Source organism: Adiantum capillus-veneris, chromosome 14 (genome assembly GCF_014529385.1).
Source record: "Adiantum capillus-veneris isolate H3 chromosome 14, ASM1452938v2, whole genome shotgun sequence".
Lineage (NCBI taxonomy): Eukaryota > Viridiplantae > Streptophyta > Polypodiopsida > Polypodiales > Pteridaceae > Adiantum > Adiantum capillus-veneris.
In genome coordinates, this window is record NC_140944.1 from 151,330,495 (window position 1) to 151,347,771 (window position 17,277).

The 17,277-nt window shown below is 47.1% G+C and overlaps 1 protein-coding gene across 5 annotated transcripts in view; it reads left to right on the forward strand.

Annotated features, from left to right (window-relative positions):
- FANCM (DEAD/DEAH box RNA helicase family protein) overlaps positions 1-17,277 on the forward strand; it is a 207,891-nt gene that overhangs the window by 79,785 nt on the left and 110,829 nt on the right. For 4 of the 5 annotated variants that reach the window (XM_086529246.1, XM_086529244.1, XM_086529245.1 and 1 more), the window contains 2 exons: positions 12,571-12,685; positions 12,767-12,858. In XM_086529246.1, the coding sequence (XP_086385372.1) occupies positions 12,571-12,685; positions 12,767-12,858 (207 nt within the window). Of the gene's footprint in view, positions 1-12,570; positions 12,686-12,766; positions 12,859-17,277 lie in introns of those variants that run through there. The other variant, XM_086529248.1, reaches the window with a different exon arrangement.

The window sequence follows — 17,277 nt, forward strand, 5'->3', positions numbered from 1 at the left end:
GATCTCCGACCGTGTGAGAATGAGAGATGGTACATCCAATGAGTACTTGAATGGTGGCAGCCTCTCTATGCTGAACCCATGCGCCTGAAACCATGATGTCATCTCCCCATACCAGCATGTGTATCTCCTTGTATGGCTAATTGTTGAGAGGACTCAAGTGCTATGCGAGCATATCTGTCTCTGGGAAGTTCCCATGTGCGGTTTATGAAGGAGACTGATCTGGTGAGCGCCTCCACCACTAGTGGGGGGGCCACTAGCTCTGCTCGGATAATGGCCCGTGGTACTGATGCCTTGGCTCTAATGAGCCGCGAGATCATAGAGACGAGAGGTTTCTCCATGTTCCCCTATCTGTCCGTGCGACCCAGCCTCTCGTGGTGATCCAAAGAAGGTCCCCATATCTCAGCCCCATAGAGCAATGCTGAAGCCACCAAGGTGTCAAAGAGCCAAAGCTTCGTCCGGGGCTCCTGAAACTGAACCTGCGAACACATCCTCTCTAATCTACCCAATGCTACGTGGGCTCTAGTCAGTCTGGTCTCTGCTGCTCTTCTGAGTGAGAATGTAGGTCCGTTGAACACCACTCCAAGGTAAGTGTAAGCGTCTGTGTACTCCACAGTCTCCTGGCCGTATGTGAATGTAGGTGCTGACCTCCTGATCCACTGTGGGGTGGTATTAAACACCATAACCTTGGTTTTACCAAGGTTGACAGACAAACCACTTTCGTGGGCAAACGTATGCAGAGTATCCAGTTGACGTTGCATTCCCTCTGGGGATTCGGAGATGAACACAATATCATCAGCATATAACAGAAGTGGAATCCATGTCACTGCCAGCTGTGCACCTTTATCCCCATCGCTGTCAATGTAGTCAGAAACCTCATCCACATACATACCGAAAAGAGTAGGAGAGAGCGGGCAGCCCTGCTTCACCCCAATAGTGGAGTGAACCGGTGTAGAAAGTCCCTCCGGGGTGCGTACATGCCCTACTACTGATCTGTACAATGCCATGATCCCCCAAATGAGCTCTGTGGGTACTCCCATTTCCTGTAATCTGCGCATCAATCTAGCTTTGGGTACTGTGTCAAAAGCTTTGCGGAAGTCCACAAAGCTACAATAGATCCGTCGCCCATGAGATCTGCCTTCCTCGATGATGGCCCTGAGTGTCAAGATATGGTGAAGAGTAGAGAAGCCTCTCGTGAACCTTGCCTGCCCAGTTGCACGCATTCCTTCCCTCTCTGCCCATCTACTCAGCTGTTGATCAAGAATGGATGCATACAACCGTGCTAGTGTGTGCTCAATCATAATAGTGCGATAATTCCCAGGCTCCATGGGGTCTCCTGCCTTGAAGATAGGTACGATCGTAGATAGGCTCCAAGTGTCCGGTAGGCCCTCACACATGGCACGGTTAAACATAACAGCTAGAAGCTCTGCTAGTAGGTCTTTGGCATGCATGAAATGCTCAGCGACGACTAAGCCATCATGATCATATGCTCTCCCAGTCCTCGTCCTGTCAATGGCTTTCTTCACCATCTCAGCGGTGAAAAAAGCACATGTGTGTGGGCATGGGTCGGGGGGGTTGGGCAGGGGCGGTCGTCCAGGTAGTGTGTACAAGGATGATGCGTACTGACCCCAGGTCTCTGTGGAGGAAATAGCAGGGGGGAGACTGCTCATGAAAGAGCCGTCACGCCTCACGCGAGTCCTGACTCAAGAATAGTTGATATAGATCCTGCTCGAGTCGAGCCAAAAAAGCTCTCTTCTTCCGTCGTACCAGGCGTCGGAAGTCAATATGTGACTGTTTGTGAGTGACATCCCCAAAAAGCACCTCCCTCTGAAGTTTGGCTCTAGTCTGGCGACTCTCCTCATCGTACGAGTTGTTCTGAGGCATTCTTCCTGATCGTCGGCTTTGCTCAGGCTGGGTGTGTGGGTATGCTTCTGCTGCTGCCTCATGTAATGTCTGTGTCAGTATGGTAGTTAGCTCCTCCAGAGGTCGCCCCGAGTCCTCAGTGCATAGGCGTCTGTAGATCCTGTCCATGTATACAGAATCCGTCTCCCGTGTGAATGTGTAGCGAGTAGGGGCAGCTACCCGTGGCCTGTGTGCTACACTGAACTGGAAAGAGATGGTCATCGACACCACAACATGATCTACTGCTTTCCCGATCGGTCTGGGCCCAACTGTGAGATCCTGGATACTAGAGATGAGATTCGGCTGTGCCATGACATAGTCCACTGTGCTGGCTCCATGCTTGTGTGGGAAGCATGTAAAACCTCCCGCAGCAGGAAATCTCTGTAGGCCGTTCAAGATGGCCAATCCATGTGCAGTGCCCATGTCTATCAGGTGTCGCCCATACTCAGTATATTCCACATCGTGTGATAGTCTGGACAGGCCCGTCTCCATGACATCTAACTCTCTTAGCATCTCCTCTGAAGTATCATAAAACACTGCCTGGTGATGGGGAGTCCTAGCATTGAAGTCCCCTAGTATGATAATGTCACCATCCCTAGAGAACTCCCATATGTCATCATCTAAAATAGAGAAAGGGGACTGTCCTCTGGGTGATGCATAAACTGATGTGCTCGGGGGAAAGTAGCAAATAGCTAGGTAGAGATATCTGCTTGTCTTTGCTTTCAATCTCACCCACATGTACCTAGCCTGCTCATCCTTGCGGGCTATATGTATCAGTGGCTGCAGATCCTCTCTAAATAACACTGCCACTCCCTCCGAGCCCCCGCCCTCTGTGCTCTGAGCGTGTCTCCTATCTGTAAGCTGTCTCCCACCTGTATCCACTGATGTGAGGCATGGATTGCCTAGGGGCCTGGTGTGTCTCAGAGTAAAAGATATGTCTCTTCCAGTAAAGCTATCCTCAAAAGCACCTACATCAAGACGCATAGATCCATTACGGTTCCAGGCAGCCACTTTGAGTGTGGTCCCATAAGTCTCGCACCGTCATGTGGAGCGTCGCTCTAGTATTACCACTTTTCCATCTCGGTAAAAGGCAATCTTGCCTTTTCCCCTTGCCGCTCTAATCTCCGGCATTACTTCCTGCATATGGGCGATCTGCGAGAGGGTGAGATCATCCCCGAGAAAGATGCCAGTCTCTTTACGAGTTGGTCTTTTCTTCAAGAAGGACTTCTTCGCTTCCATGGAGGGAAAACGGAGGATGAGTGCTCTTTCTTTTGAGGTTTCTCCACTGCTTTCATTTTTATTTATGTTGCCCACTCTCCATGCCCTTGTGTGCGTTGGCTCATGAACCCCCATCAAGGCTGTGAGTTCTTTTACTTCTTCGTCCACATTGCCTTTGTCTTTAAGACCGCAAATTCTCACATGTAAAGCGCGCATCCGTCTCCTTTTCTCCTCCTCTAGTGTCTGATTAATGATAGTGGGTGTGGACGTGGGCGTTATCTCCTTGCCTTTTCCTTTCTTGGCCACCTTGATCCATTTCTCGGCTTCATCCACCTTCTGCTGAGTTTTGGTAAGAACATCCACCCAAGAAGTCGTCATTTCTTTGTGTTGCTCTTCTCCCTCTTTGATGGTCCGTACTTGCTCCTTGATTGTGTTGATTTCTTCGATTACTGCGGGTTGCAATTCGCTCTCTTCCAGTGTGTTTCTCGATCGTGCTTCGGCGAGATCTTTCTTGAGCGACGCAATCTCTGCCTCTTGAGTCGTCACTCGGTCTTCCAGCGTACTTATCTTGCTCTCTTGGATCAGCACGCGTCCTTCGAGCATGTTTATTGTGCCCCAGAGCTTGCGGTTCATCTTGGTAGTGATCTTCGTCATTTCCTCTTTGCACTTTTGAATGGCATCCTCTAGGGGGTCGGCTTTATCGTTTAGCTTTCTCATGCTTGATCGCCATCCGCCAAGGGGTCCCTAAACGTACGTGTGCACCCACACTAGCAGCGGGTGCGGTAGCTGGGTGGGTGGGTGGGGGGGGGGGGGGGGGCGTGGGGCGGTACGGCAAGGGAGGGGGAGCGATAGAGTGCAGACGAGAGAGAGAGAGAAATGAAATGAAATGAAATGTTATATTAACGTCTTCAAAAGGCCAACGTGACCTATGAGACCAGAAAGTTACAATGCGGTGTATCTGATACAAAGTCAGATTAACAAAATAAATTAAACTAGGATAACAAAATATAAATACTGCGGGATCCTAAATTAAGCAGTACAATGTGAAGACAATATGGGAGGAGAGTAGAGATCCATCTTCATCTTCACTCTCGACGACGAAAGAGTATGGCTTGAATCCTTTGCTGTAGCCTCCTTCGAAACCGTGTAGCTCCTCTTCTCCATCGGGGTCGTCTAGATCTCCCTAGCTCCAATGCTCAGTCTATGAGAATGCCAATAGTGCGGGTAGACCTCTCCACCGTTGGCTGCTCCTCTCCACCGTTGACTGCTCCTCTGTCTGTTCTTCTGGGTGTACAATATCTAGTGTGAAGAAATCTGTGATCTGTCTCTCGGGATGTCTCTCTTCAGCTCTCCTCAGTAAAGTTTCTCTATGCCTGTGTAACTCAAGTAGATATAGCCCAAGACATCTTTGATCCTCATAACTCATGACCCTAGATAGATGCCCAAAACCTTCTCTGAATAGACAATGAAAACGGCCTCGTATCTCATAGTACACTGTGCAATGACATATGGGGGGGGGGGGGGGGAGTATCAAAAAGAAATAAAATGATATACTAGCATCTTCAAAAGGCCAAATTGACCTGTGAGATCAAGCTGATACACCTAGAAGAAGGGGGGGGACACCTTAAAAAATAAAATAAAATAAAATAAAAGAAATTGGGACTTCCTACGCGTAGAAGAAGGGGGGGGACATCCTACGTGTAAAAGGGGGGGGGGGGGGGGGGACAACCTACGCATAGAGAAAGGAGGGAGGGACATCCTACGCGTAGAAGAGGTCGGGGGGACACCTTACGCGGGGAGCACAGGGGGGTAGAGGAGTGGGAGGGGTAGGGAGTGGGCCAGCAAGGTGAGGGGGGGGGGTGGCGGACACAGCAGCGCAGAGAGGGGGGGACGGCGTGGCGGGGCTGCAGGCGGAGCGAGGGAGGGCAGGGGCAGGGCAGCAAGCAGCGCGAGGGGAGGCGGCAGCGAGCAGAGGTACGGAGCGGGAGCGCGCAGGGCAGCGAGCAGGGAGGGAGGGCCGGGCTGCAGGCGGAGCAAGGGAGGGCAGGGGCAGGGCAGCGAGCAGCGCGAGGGGAGGCGGCAGCGAGCAGGGTAGGGAGAGAGAGAGAGAAGAAGAAGAGATTTTAAGAGAGAGAGAGAGAGAGAGAGAGAGAGAGAGAGAGAGAGAGAGAGAGAGAGAGAGAGAGAGAGAGAGAGAGAGAGAGAGAGAGAGAGAGAGAGAGAAATGAAATGAAATGATATATTAACGTCTTCAAAAGGCCAAAATGACCTATGAGACCATCAGATACAAAGTGGTGAATCTAATACAATGTCTGAAGTACAAGTACAAAAAGTACTGAAAGTAAAAATGAAAACTGAAATGAAGTGTGAAATGTGAGATTTGAAAATGTAGAACAGGCCCTCAATGACAATCTGGGTGTCGTGCTAGAATGCCTCTGATCCTCTGTTGGAGTCTCCGTCGATGTAGTGTGCTCCTGTGTCTTGGTCGTGGTCGTCTCGATCTCCCGAGCTCAATCACCCTGTCAATGAGGGTGCCTCTGGTATGAATGTGGGTACAACCCTATGCTGGTGGTTGGTCTCTTGGCTCCCTCGATCCAAAGAAATCTGCGATCTGTCTCTGCGACTGTCGTACTCCATGTCTCCCCAATAGACTATCTCTATGTCGGTGTAGCTCAAGTAGATATAAACCAAGGCATCTCTGGTCCTGATACCTCATGACTCTATCTAGGGGTCCAAAACCCTCCCTGAATAAGCAATGGAAGCGCCCTCGTATCTCATAATACACAGTGCAGTGGCATATGTAGTGTAGCTCTGTCTGTGGCTCTCTACCGCATAGTTGACATATCCTAGCCTCTGGTGGTATCCCTCTGAATCTACCCGTCTCAATCTCCAGTTGGTGTGAGAATGTGTGAATCTGACCAATAGCACATCGCAGACCATGAGATAAATGAGTGTCCATGTAGTTCGGACGAGTCACAAACCCATCCCTGAAAGTTGGAGAAGGTGCTCTTTGTAGAAAGCCATCTTCGTGCCCAACTCCTGTATCGGCTCTACCCATGTCCTCCTGGTGTCCAACTGTATAAGATCCTGACGAATGAGTCTAGTGATCTCTGTCCGTGTGACTGGCAGGGAGGGTGCATCCAGGGAATACTGAAAGGGAGGCAATCTATCCATGCTGAGACCATGCCTCTGAGACCATGAGGTCATCTGTGCATACCAACATGATGCATCTCCCTGCATCGCTAACTGTCTAGAGGATTTAAGAGCCAGTCTAGTATATCTGCCTCTATGTGTATCCCATAGACTGTGCATAAAGGACACTGATCTGGTAAGAGCCTCAATCTCTATAGGAGGGGCGGCTACCTCCGCTCGAATAGTCGCATGTGGTACCGAGGCCTTGGCTCTAATCATCCGGGATATCAAAAATAACAAGGCTCTCTCCATGTTCCGCCAACTGTCATGATTCACAGATGGTCCCCAAACTTGGACCCCATAAATCATAGCTGAAGCAACCAAAGTATCAAAGAGCCATAGTTTTGTTCGTGGTTCTTGAAACTGAACCTGCGAACACATCCTCTCTAGCCCTCCTAATGCCGCATAGGCTCTGGATAGTCTAGTCTCTGCTGCTCTCCTCAGGGTAAACCTCGGTCCCGTGAATACCACCCCCAGATATGTATATTCATCTGTGTACTCCACAGTGTCTTGGCCATATACGAGTGTAGGTGCCGATCTCTTGACCCACTGTGGTGTGGTGTTAAACACCATAACCTTGGTTTTACCAAGGTTCACGGACAGTCCACTATCCTCTGCAAAGTTGTGCAATGCATCCAAATGTCTTTGCATGCCCTTTGGCGACTCTGACATTAACACAATATCATCAGCATATAGTAATAAAGGGATCCATGTCCCTGCCAGCTGAGCGCCTCTGTCACCCTCTCTGTCAATTTAGTCAGAGACCTCATCTACATACATACCAAAAAGTGTAGGGGACAAAGGACACCCCTGTTTCACTCCGATAGTGGAATGAACAATGTCAGAAATCCCCTCAGGAGTGCGTACCTGGCCAATCACTAAGCCGTATAAAGCCATGATCCCCCATATGATCTCTGTGGGTACTCCCAACTTCAGTAGCCTGTGCATCAATCTGGCCCTCGGCACTGTGTCAAATGCCTTGCGGAAGTCCACAAAGCAACAATACATCCGTCCCCCATGTGCCCGACCCTCCTCAATAATGGCTCTGAGTGTAAGAATATGGTCCAAAGTGGAGAAACCCCTCCTGAATCCAGCCTGTCGTGCTGCTCGTATGCCCTCATTATCTGCCCATTTACTCAATTGCTGTTCAAGAATGGATGCATACAACCGTGCCAATGTGTGCCCTATCATAATAGTACGGTAGTTCCCTGGTACCGTGGGGTCCCCTGCCTTGAAAAGAGGTACAATAGTAGATAATCTCCAGGACTCGGGTAGTCCCTCACACATGACACGGTTAAACAACCGCGCAAGAACCTCTGACAGTAAATCTCTAGCATGTATCAAGTGCTTTGCCACCAAACCATCATGATCATATGCTCTAGTCCTCATCCTGTCAATGGCGTTCTTCACCATCTCAGTGGTAAAGAAGGTACTAGTGGCTGGACATGGCTCTAGAGGGTCTGGTAATGGTGGTTGCCCAGGTACTGTATATAATGATGCTGCATATTGACCCCAAATCTCGGGAGAGGTAATCACTGGAGGAGGTGAGTGCTCATGGAAGAGACGCCAGGCCTCACCTGAATCTTGGCTCAAAAAGAGATGATACAAATCACGTTCCATATGGGCTAAAAAGGCCCGCTTCTTCCGTCGCACTAAACGCCGAAGGGCAATCCGAGACTGTCTATATGTAATGACTCCAAGTATAAGCTCTCTCTGAATCTGAACTCTCATCTCTCTGCACTCCTCATCATACCAACTATTCTCCGATATATCCATCTCTCTAAGCATCTCCTCCGAGGTATCATAAAATACCGTTTGGGAGTTGGCCGTCCTGGCATTAAAGTCTCCCAAGAGAATGATATCTCCATCCCTAGAGAACTCCCATATGTCAGCATCAAGTATAGAGAAAGGGGATTGCCCTCTAGGTGAGGTATAGACTGATGTGCTAGGGGGAAAGTAACATATAGCAATGTATAAGAATCTGCCTGTCTCAGCTCTTAGTCTCACCCACATGTATCTCGCCTGGTCATCTCTCCGGACAATCTGTAATAGCGGCTGCAACTCTTCCTTGAATAAGACTGCTACCCCTCCTGAACCTCGACTTCCATGCTGGGATCTAGCGTCTGGCCGACAAGCTCTCCCATAAATAGCCAGTCACACTTGGCATCAACTGTCCAGATTTTTGATGTGTCTCCCAGTAAAAGACAATGTCTCTATTTCTGAAGCTATCTTCAAAGGCACCCACATCCAGCCTATATGATCCATTACAATTCCATGCCGCCATCCGGAGTGTGGTCCCATATGTCTCGCACTGTCATGCTGTGCGTTTTTCCAAAACCACTACTTTCCCTCCTCTGTAAAAGGCAATTTTTCCCTTCTCCCTTGCTGCCTTGATCTCTGGCATCAACTCTTGCATATGTGCTATTTGTGCTAAAGTAAGGTCATCCCCCATAAATATTCCAGTTTTCTTAAGTGCTGGTCTCTTCTTCAGAAATTCCTTCCTTGTTTCCAAAGTCGGGAAACGCAAAATAAGTGCTTTCTCTTTGACGTTTCCCTTCTCATCCACTCCCTTCTTTCCTACTCTCCAAGCACCTGTGTGCATAGGTTCCGGGATGCCCATGTGCTGCAAGAGTTCCTTCACTTCGTCTTCTATATTTTCGGTGTCTTTGATACCAGTAATACGCACTTGGAGGGCTCTAGTCCTCCTCTTCTGTTCCTCCTCAATGGTCATATTGATGATGGTAGAAGTCTGTGCGGCTTCTGGGATCCGGGCCTTTCCTTTCTTTGCACCTTCAATCCATTTTTTTGCTTCGTCAACTTTATCTTGTGTTTTAGAAAGGCGCTCCGCCCATGAGGAAGCCTCTTTCGAGTTTAGTTCTTCCCCTTCGCGTAGAGTTTTCACCTGCTCCTTAATATCTTCGAGCTCCTTTAACATCGAGGGCTGATTTCCCCCTTCCGTTTTGGGCATAATTTTGCACGCTGCAAGTTCCCCTTTAAGCTCTTCAATCACTGCATCTTTTTCCTTCATGCACTTTTCCACATTGGTTTTCCAAGATTCAAAGCTTGCAATTGCCTCATCCAACTTTTTCTGCATAATACATTCCATTACATTCACTTCTGCCCGCATTAGAGCCTGCATCTCCCCTTTCACAGATAGATACATCTCATCATGCTTACCAAGCATCGCTTTATCGAATTCTTTCCTCATATCTGCATACATAGAATTCTTATAACTCTCTGCGTTTGCGTACATCTCTTTCCTGATGTCGTCTCTCATAAAGCTGAGCTCAGATTTAATCATCACTTGAACCCTCTCCATCATTAAATCATCTTGGATTCTGACGGTTTTCCTTGCCCGCAATGAGCTTGGCGAGAGTATGCTATCTCTGTTCCTCCGCTTGAAAGTCGCTTTCATTTTTTGTGGTGTGGTGAAGCCACTTGCATCACCATCCTCGACTGGTTGGTCCATCCTAGAGAGAAGAACAAAGCGAGCACTGAGTCAAGGCCCTCACTAGCTGAGGTCTGGCCTCCGCCCTGGTTGGCCTTGCCCTCGTCACCAAGTCCTCGCCCTCATCCTGGCTGACTTGACTGCTCTTGTCCTCGCCCTGGCATTGGTCTCGTCTGGTCGCCCTTGGCTCTTCTAGCCCTCTCCCATGGTAGGCAGCTAGCTCTCGCCCTTGGCACAGCTCGCCCTCGTCCTTCAAAGGTTAGGGCCCTCGTCCTCGTGCTTGGCAAGCTGCTCGCCCTCTTGACACAGGACCAGCAGCTCGACCAGGTCCACCTGCTCGCCCCGCCTTCGACCAGTAGCTCGCCCTCGTTCCTTGTCCAGCAGAGAGAGAGCTCGTCCCTCGTCGTTCGTCCAGCAAGTTGGCAGCGCGACGAGCTTGTCCTTCGTCCAGCAAGTTGGCAGCGCGAGAGGGTCCTTCGCCTCAGTCTCCTCCCCTCAGGCCTGCTCGTCCTCGTCAGCCTGCTCGCCACATAATGCTCGCCCTCCTCAGGCTGCTCGCTCTGGTCCAGCTGCTCGCCCTAGGCTGCTCGCCCTTGCCTAGGCTGCTCGCCCTCGTCCAGCTGCTCGCCCTCAGGCCAGCTGCTAGAGAGAGAGAGAGAGAGAGAGAGAGAGAGAGAGAGAGAGAGAGAGAGACGATACCAGATGGTTCTCAAACCCCCCTCCAAGGGCGCCCCTCTCTATGGCGAGAGAGGTCTATGCTATAGATTGCACAAATCTAGTACAATGGTCTCGATGCGATGAACTTGCCAACGATGTCGACGACGATGATGGCGACGACGAGGACGGGTTGAAAACTGAAAACGCTAGGGCTCATATGCTGAAATCTGAAAGGGCTGATCTACTGCGGGAAACTGGGACTATGTCGGCAACGACAACGGTGGTGATGACGGCGACGACGACTAGCAAAATGCTAGGTGCTGAAATCTAAAATCTGCGGACTGAATTGGAAAACGCTGGCTGAACTGAAGGGATGATGAGGATATGCAAGTGTTGATGGCTGAAAACCAAAACGCTGGCCTGCTTTGCTGATCCGGAATGCTGAAAACTGAAAATGCTATGTCTAATCTGCAAGTGCAAAAGCGCCAGTCTGATCTGCAAAGTGCAAAAACGCTGGGTACTTAAGGCTGAAAACGCTGAGTGTTTCCTGCCGGTGCTGCTGAGTAGAGACACTACAAGTTTGGGAACTTCTTGTGCTGCCTCGTCTGCTTTTATTGAGTGCTCAATGGGTTTCTTTTATAGTTCTTTTAGCAAATTGCCCTTCTTACTTTTCCAACAAAAGTCACTTATTAATAAATAAGTGAAAAATGTGTGTTTGGGGAAAAAAGGTTCTATGCTTTGGAAAATGCTCATGATGGGTACTGAATGTCATGCTAATAATCCTGTTGTGTGCAATCATAGGGTATGCAACTATTTCAAGTGTCTGGACATGCACGGCTTGGGTGCAAGCTCACAAGGGTGCCAAAACACTTTCTAGGCTAACCTGAACCCTGGAACTGGGATAACTTGTCCACATGCACATAGGGTTAGATGTGCACGTGACAGATGATATAGATCAAACACGAGTTCCATCGGGAGAGTGCAGAGTGCTTGGATCAGCTCAAATCAGTCCCATGCATATACTTCAGGGAGCTGTTGACACCCCCATCTTTGATGTATACCAAACTACTGCCCAAGTATAGTATAGGATGTAGCTAGCCAGAGTGCATATCATACTTGATACTCTTTGCATCTAGTTTTGCATTCTGAGCCCCTCGTAGAAGAACTCCATCCTTCCTCCATCCATCATGGTCACCACTCATTGTACACCCCAACCCCAGACCACCAATTTATCATATAACTCTAGCTATAGTCTATAATTTCAGTTCAACTTGTCCCTTTTTGGGATGACAAAGGATATATCACATCTCTACATTGATTTTCTCATAGGCTGAGTTCGGCCTTTCAAAGATGGGAATATGAAACATTAATAAAATCTCTCTCTCATTGCGGCTTGCTTTTGGTGTTGTGGCTTGTTGCTTTGTATGGAAGGCAAATTGGCCTATGAGAGAGATTCTAATTTATGCAGTGTCCAGGTTGCTGCATGTTATGGAAGAAGAAAAAATCATATTGAACATTTGGCAGAACTGGGGACAAGCGTGTGTTCATTGTGATAATGACGACGTGCAAGCATGTTCTAGAGATGTCTTTGGGAGATAGCCTCATTATCATGGCACACAAGGCAAGCATAAAAAACGAGACATGGATGAGTGGCACGAGTTAGCTGTGGAGTGTTTGCGGATCAACAATTATTCACATTTAGGTGATCCGTAAGTTCAACAGAGGCACGAGTTACCCAACATAAAGATGGCGGAAGTGGAGTAGTTCAGAAATGAGTTGCATTTACGACATATGATTTTAGGAGGATGAATATGTGCAGCCTTTTTTGGGCGTGTCAAAGGGTTGTTTTACTTTTTAATGGTTTGTTTCTATAGAAAAAGGGCGTGTGATCAAATTCTAAATGCGTCAATAGGGTGACATTGTCAGATGAAGCCCCTATGGAGATGCTTACCTCCAATGAAGATAACATGTGAACTCGGACCTTGACGTGCTTTCATCTGTTAGGAATGTCTTTTGTGGCTTAAATAGACTTGATGGTTCTACCCAAGCAAAGGCCCTAATTATATGTGTTAACTGGTGGGGCTATAACATGAAATGTCGTTTGTCTTCAGAAATGCACAACAATTTTGACTACCGTCTTAGCTATTTGTATGCAGGAATACACGATTGACATGACAGGGCAAATGAATCCGGGCCACAGATCTACTTTTTGGCAAACAAAAAGAGTTTTCTTTGTAACACCTCAAGTGTTCGAGAAAGACATTGAGTCAGGCCAGCTCTCTATTTCAGATTTCCGTGCAGGGTTGTATGCTTTACTCTTCTGAGTTTTTTATCATTCTTCATTTCAAACAGGTTCATGTCCAATGCAAGATCTTATTTGTCTGGTTGTGGATGAGGCTCATCGTGCCATGGGTAACTACGCCTATTGTGTTGTTGTCAGAAAGGTAGAACCCTTAATCTACTTGCCCCATACAGAACAAACGTTTAATAGTAGCATTATTTTTATTATTGTGTATAAAAATAGCGTATCATTTCACACGAATTTATTTGAAAGGACTCTGCAAAAGCTGTTAAAACAAACTAGATTTAGTACTCTGGAATATAGAAACTGCGTCACCATATTATGTAGTGGATATATGTGTAAGGATAGTACCAGAGTTTGTAAAGACAGTACCAGAGTCTATCATTTGTGTAAAGACAGTACCGGAGTCTGTCATGTGTGTATGGGAGTGAAAGTATCATCTATGTACTCAAGCTTTGTAAGCTGAATCATATGATGCCTTGTTTCTTTCTTTCTGTTTTGTTTTTAAATAAACATGTCATGAACACAGAATACACAAAATTGCCAGCCCACAATAGATTCTAGGATTCACAAACTAGAAATAGGAATGAGTTTGCATTGTATACGCACGAGAGCATGAAAAGGAATACTTTGAAGTCTTGCAAGTTGTGATTAAACAATTATACTCGAAGAAGACCATCGATCCTAAGTCACAAACTGTATTGGAAAAGCAGCTTGACCTGCATTCAAAATACTCAGCAAGAATATGACACATCCAAATAAAAGGTCAGGTGCTGAACTCAAACTGTATTGGAAAAGCAGCTTGACCTGCATTCAAAATACTCAGCAAGAATATGACACATCCAAATAAAAGGTCAGGTGCTGAACTCAAACTGTATTGGAAAAGCAGCATGACCTGCATTCAAAATACTCAGCAGGAATATGACACATCCAAATAAAAGGTCAGGTGCTGAACTCAAACTCTGGAGAAATTGAAGTCCACCCGATGACATAGATGATCAGCCATTATTTTCATCCTCAGCATTGTCCTTATCGACATCATTCTCCTCTCTTCTTGATCCTGATGGGCATGATCATACTCATTCTTTTATTTACCTGGATCCTCTTGAAGAGGGTGCTTGACATTGGAGACACTAGAACTTGCACCAGTACCAGTGTTCGTAACTATAAAAGGAGCTCAGATTTTATCCTCTGCTTCCGTGTTTTGTTGCAAAGGAAGCAGCATAATTCAATCTCATTCCTTTGCATTTACCTTGAAACGGGTTTTGACAGCCTTGAAATGTGACTCTTGAAACACCTGAAACGCTGGAGTTGGTGTTGTTTTGCCCAAACAAGAAGAAGAAAAAACTGTCCTTCATTCATTGATTAATATCCTTCCGAATAGGAATTTCAGCTAGGATCAATGTTTCCCATCCCAACTATATTGGAGTTAGCTGAGGCACTTCTCCTTTTGCTGAATCAAACTAAATTGACTAGCAACACTTCTCCTTTTGCTGAATCAAACTAATTGACTAGCAATACTTATTGCTAAATAGTCTACCTGAGATACGGGTTGAATTCCTTCCATTTCCTCAGTTTTGGGTAGCAAACGACGTTAAGCGGGGAGGACGTACAAATCCAACTAAACCAGGGGCGGCAATAGCTTGTTAAGGAAAAACTCAGGGGAAAGGTTGTCATTCACTCATTCTATGATAAGTTGCTACAATTGAGGGAGATTCAATTCAAGTGACAAAAGATCCAATATCTCTTTAACCTCAAATATTCACGTTTTGTCATGCTGAATCTCTCACCACCGTCAAGTGGATATGATGTTGACCGTGTGTGGCTCATGATAGACCAGGTAGGCCTAGGATGGTCCTCCTATCACTCGTCCACCTCGTACCAGACTGCTCGTCCAGAAGTAGCAAGGGTCTATATCCTCCGTAGGTCCACTAGTCCAACAGTCTAGGCAAGTCCGACTAGCTACGACGCAGACTTGATTATGTAAGACTCAGAGGTTCATAAGAAGGAAATGAATTGCAAAATCCTGCTCTTGCTCAAGGGGAATTGCAAGGATAGACCATCACCAATTGATGGCATCCATAGCGGTATCTATATCTGTTCACTGCAGTTTTGACTTTGACGAGGATAGACTGTCTCCAAGCTATGGCTGTATCTATACCTTTGCACTTGTATCTGTATTGGTAGCTGCTCACTATAGTTTGACTTTGAAGATGGGTGATACACCAATCACCACTTTGTTCCCTCAAGCACTATCACATTAATAACTGTCAAATCAATACGTGCCAATACAAACATTGTCACATTAATAACTAGCACATCAACACATGACAATGGAATAAGCTTGCTGCTGCGATACAACCTATTCCACCTAGGCCTGCACAACTGTAGTTGCACATGGTGCACCTAACCAGGCCGCCCCAAACAACGCAATACTTCTCTTGTATCTATATGCATCACAAAAGGTAGCATCCACAATAGCATACATAAAAGGCATAATCCACAAGAGCATACATTGTGGCACAATATCTTGCAACTTTCTAACTTGGAGCATTTAACACAACCTGTAGCTGACTTTCACGTGCTGTAGCTCGCACATGAGGCGATGTTAGCCGAAACCTGTGAAAAACCAAATGACCAACGTGGTTGAGAGTAGGATTGGACCTCTTTGAGATAGGCGAGCGCGATGAGCCTAGCGAGACGAGTTGGTCACCCAGCCAAGGGTAGAAGGTTTGATTTACTGCACGGCTGGTTGGTATGTTACAAGGCGATTAAATTGGGGGTGACAAGGTTTTTGCATGTATTGCACTACACCTATGCCCTAGAATCTTGTTGAGCTTTCAGTTTTTCCATCTCCTGCCTGAGCTGCTTCACCACCCCTTGTTGAAGGTGACTTGTCTTGCTTCATTGCATCTAATGAAGACATTTCCTCTTGTAAGGCATGTTGTAGCTTGAGTGCCTCTAGCTCCCTACGCAAGGAACCAAGGATCAGAGGCACCTTCCAGGAAAATCGTGCAAGGCAGAGCTTCAAAGGGGTCCTTGAATAGTCATCTAGCCCCTTCTATCTGTGGTTGCCTGGTAGAGTAGCTTGCTAGTCCCAAATCGACTAGTCTAGTAGGCCAACTAGTCTCGTAGGTCCAATAGGTTAAGTGGTCAAGTAGGTCTAGTGGTCTAGCAGGTCAAGTGGTGAGCTCGTGCTTAAATGGCTGATGAGACTTGATGGGCCCAGGCCACGCTGGTGGTCCCCTATCACTCGTCCACCACCTGCCAAATTCCTTACCCAGGTTAACATCTTGGGTAGGTCCATCTAGTTCGACGTTCTAGGCACTATGATAAACCCGGACTCGTAGATGATTGAAGAGGTGGAAGCATGGCAGTATGTATGTATTCTTGCATTCCTCAAAAGTGCTATGGGGTGGTGATTCGTAGACAAAACTTGATAACTTTTGGAAAAGGAATGATACGGGATGGCCATTGGACATCCCCCTAGTAGAGCTATTATGGGATCTTGGTGAGTGGCAATGGCCTTCTATGTAGATTGATGGGGAGCCCATCTCTTTATTTGAGTACACTTTATCCATTGGGAGGCCGATCCTCTTGAGGGCCTAGCACCTTGCACACCGTCTACCTCAGTCAGAGATTTGGTATGAGCAAGGGTTCTTCTTGTATGGCGTATGGCATGTTTCAAACGATGTGTTCTGTTCCATCCCGTATGGTAGGCTCGTATGGTTCCGTACGACAAGTTTTTTGGGTTCTATCTAGTCAGCCCTACCGTTGACTCTTGACTACGTATATTTTTTTAGTAGCTTTTTGACCTTGCCTTGGATGCCTTTTGGGGCATCCCTTGAGAGCAGAGGATGCTCTCACATGGGAGAGAGCCCTGTCCATGCCTCAAGCTTCAAGCCCTTGCACCTTAGCCTTTACCTCCTTTGACTCCACACACACTTGAGACTCCATGCTCTCTCACTCTCTCTCTCTCTCTCTCTCTCTCTCTCTCTCATGGGTCTCTCACTGTTTTTAGGGTTTCGTCACTTCTTTGTTGTTTTTATGGTTTCGAAATTGCTTTTTGGCTATTTTTAGGGTTTTGTCACTGTTTTTTTTGGGGCTTTGAAACTGTTGTTTTGCTGTTTTTTAAGGGTTTTGTCACTATTTTTTTCTGCTTTTTAGGGTTTCGTCACCGTTTCTTGCTGTTTTTTAGGGTTTCAAGTCTGTGTTTTGCTGTTTTTTAAGGTTTCACAAGCGTTTCTTGCTGTTTTTTAGGATTTCTTGTATTTTTTTGCTGGTTTAGAGTCTCTCTCTTCGATACTTTGGTCGCTTCAGTTATGCACTACGGGGTTCAGGTTTCGGGACCGTCTGTTGACAGTGCTGGATGGAGTAATATGGAGAGGCCCCTTGTATCTATGATTTCTAGGCTGATTAGAGCCAAGGCCTCAGTTCCACATGACATCATACGAGCGGAGTTGGCTGCCCCACCTATGGAGGTTGAGGCACTTACTAGATCAGTATCATTTGTACACAGCTTATGGGACACCACTAGGGACAGATATGCTAGGCTTGCTCT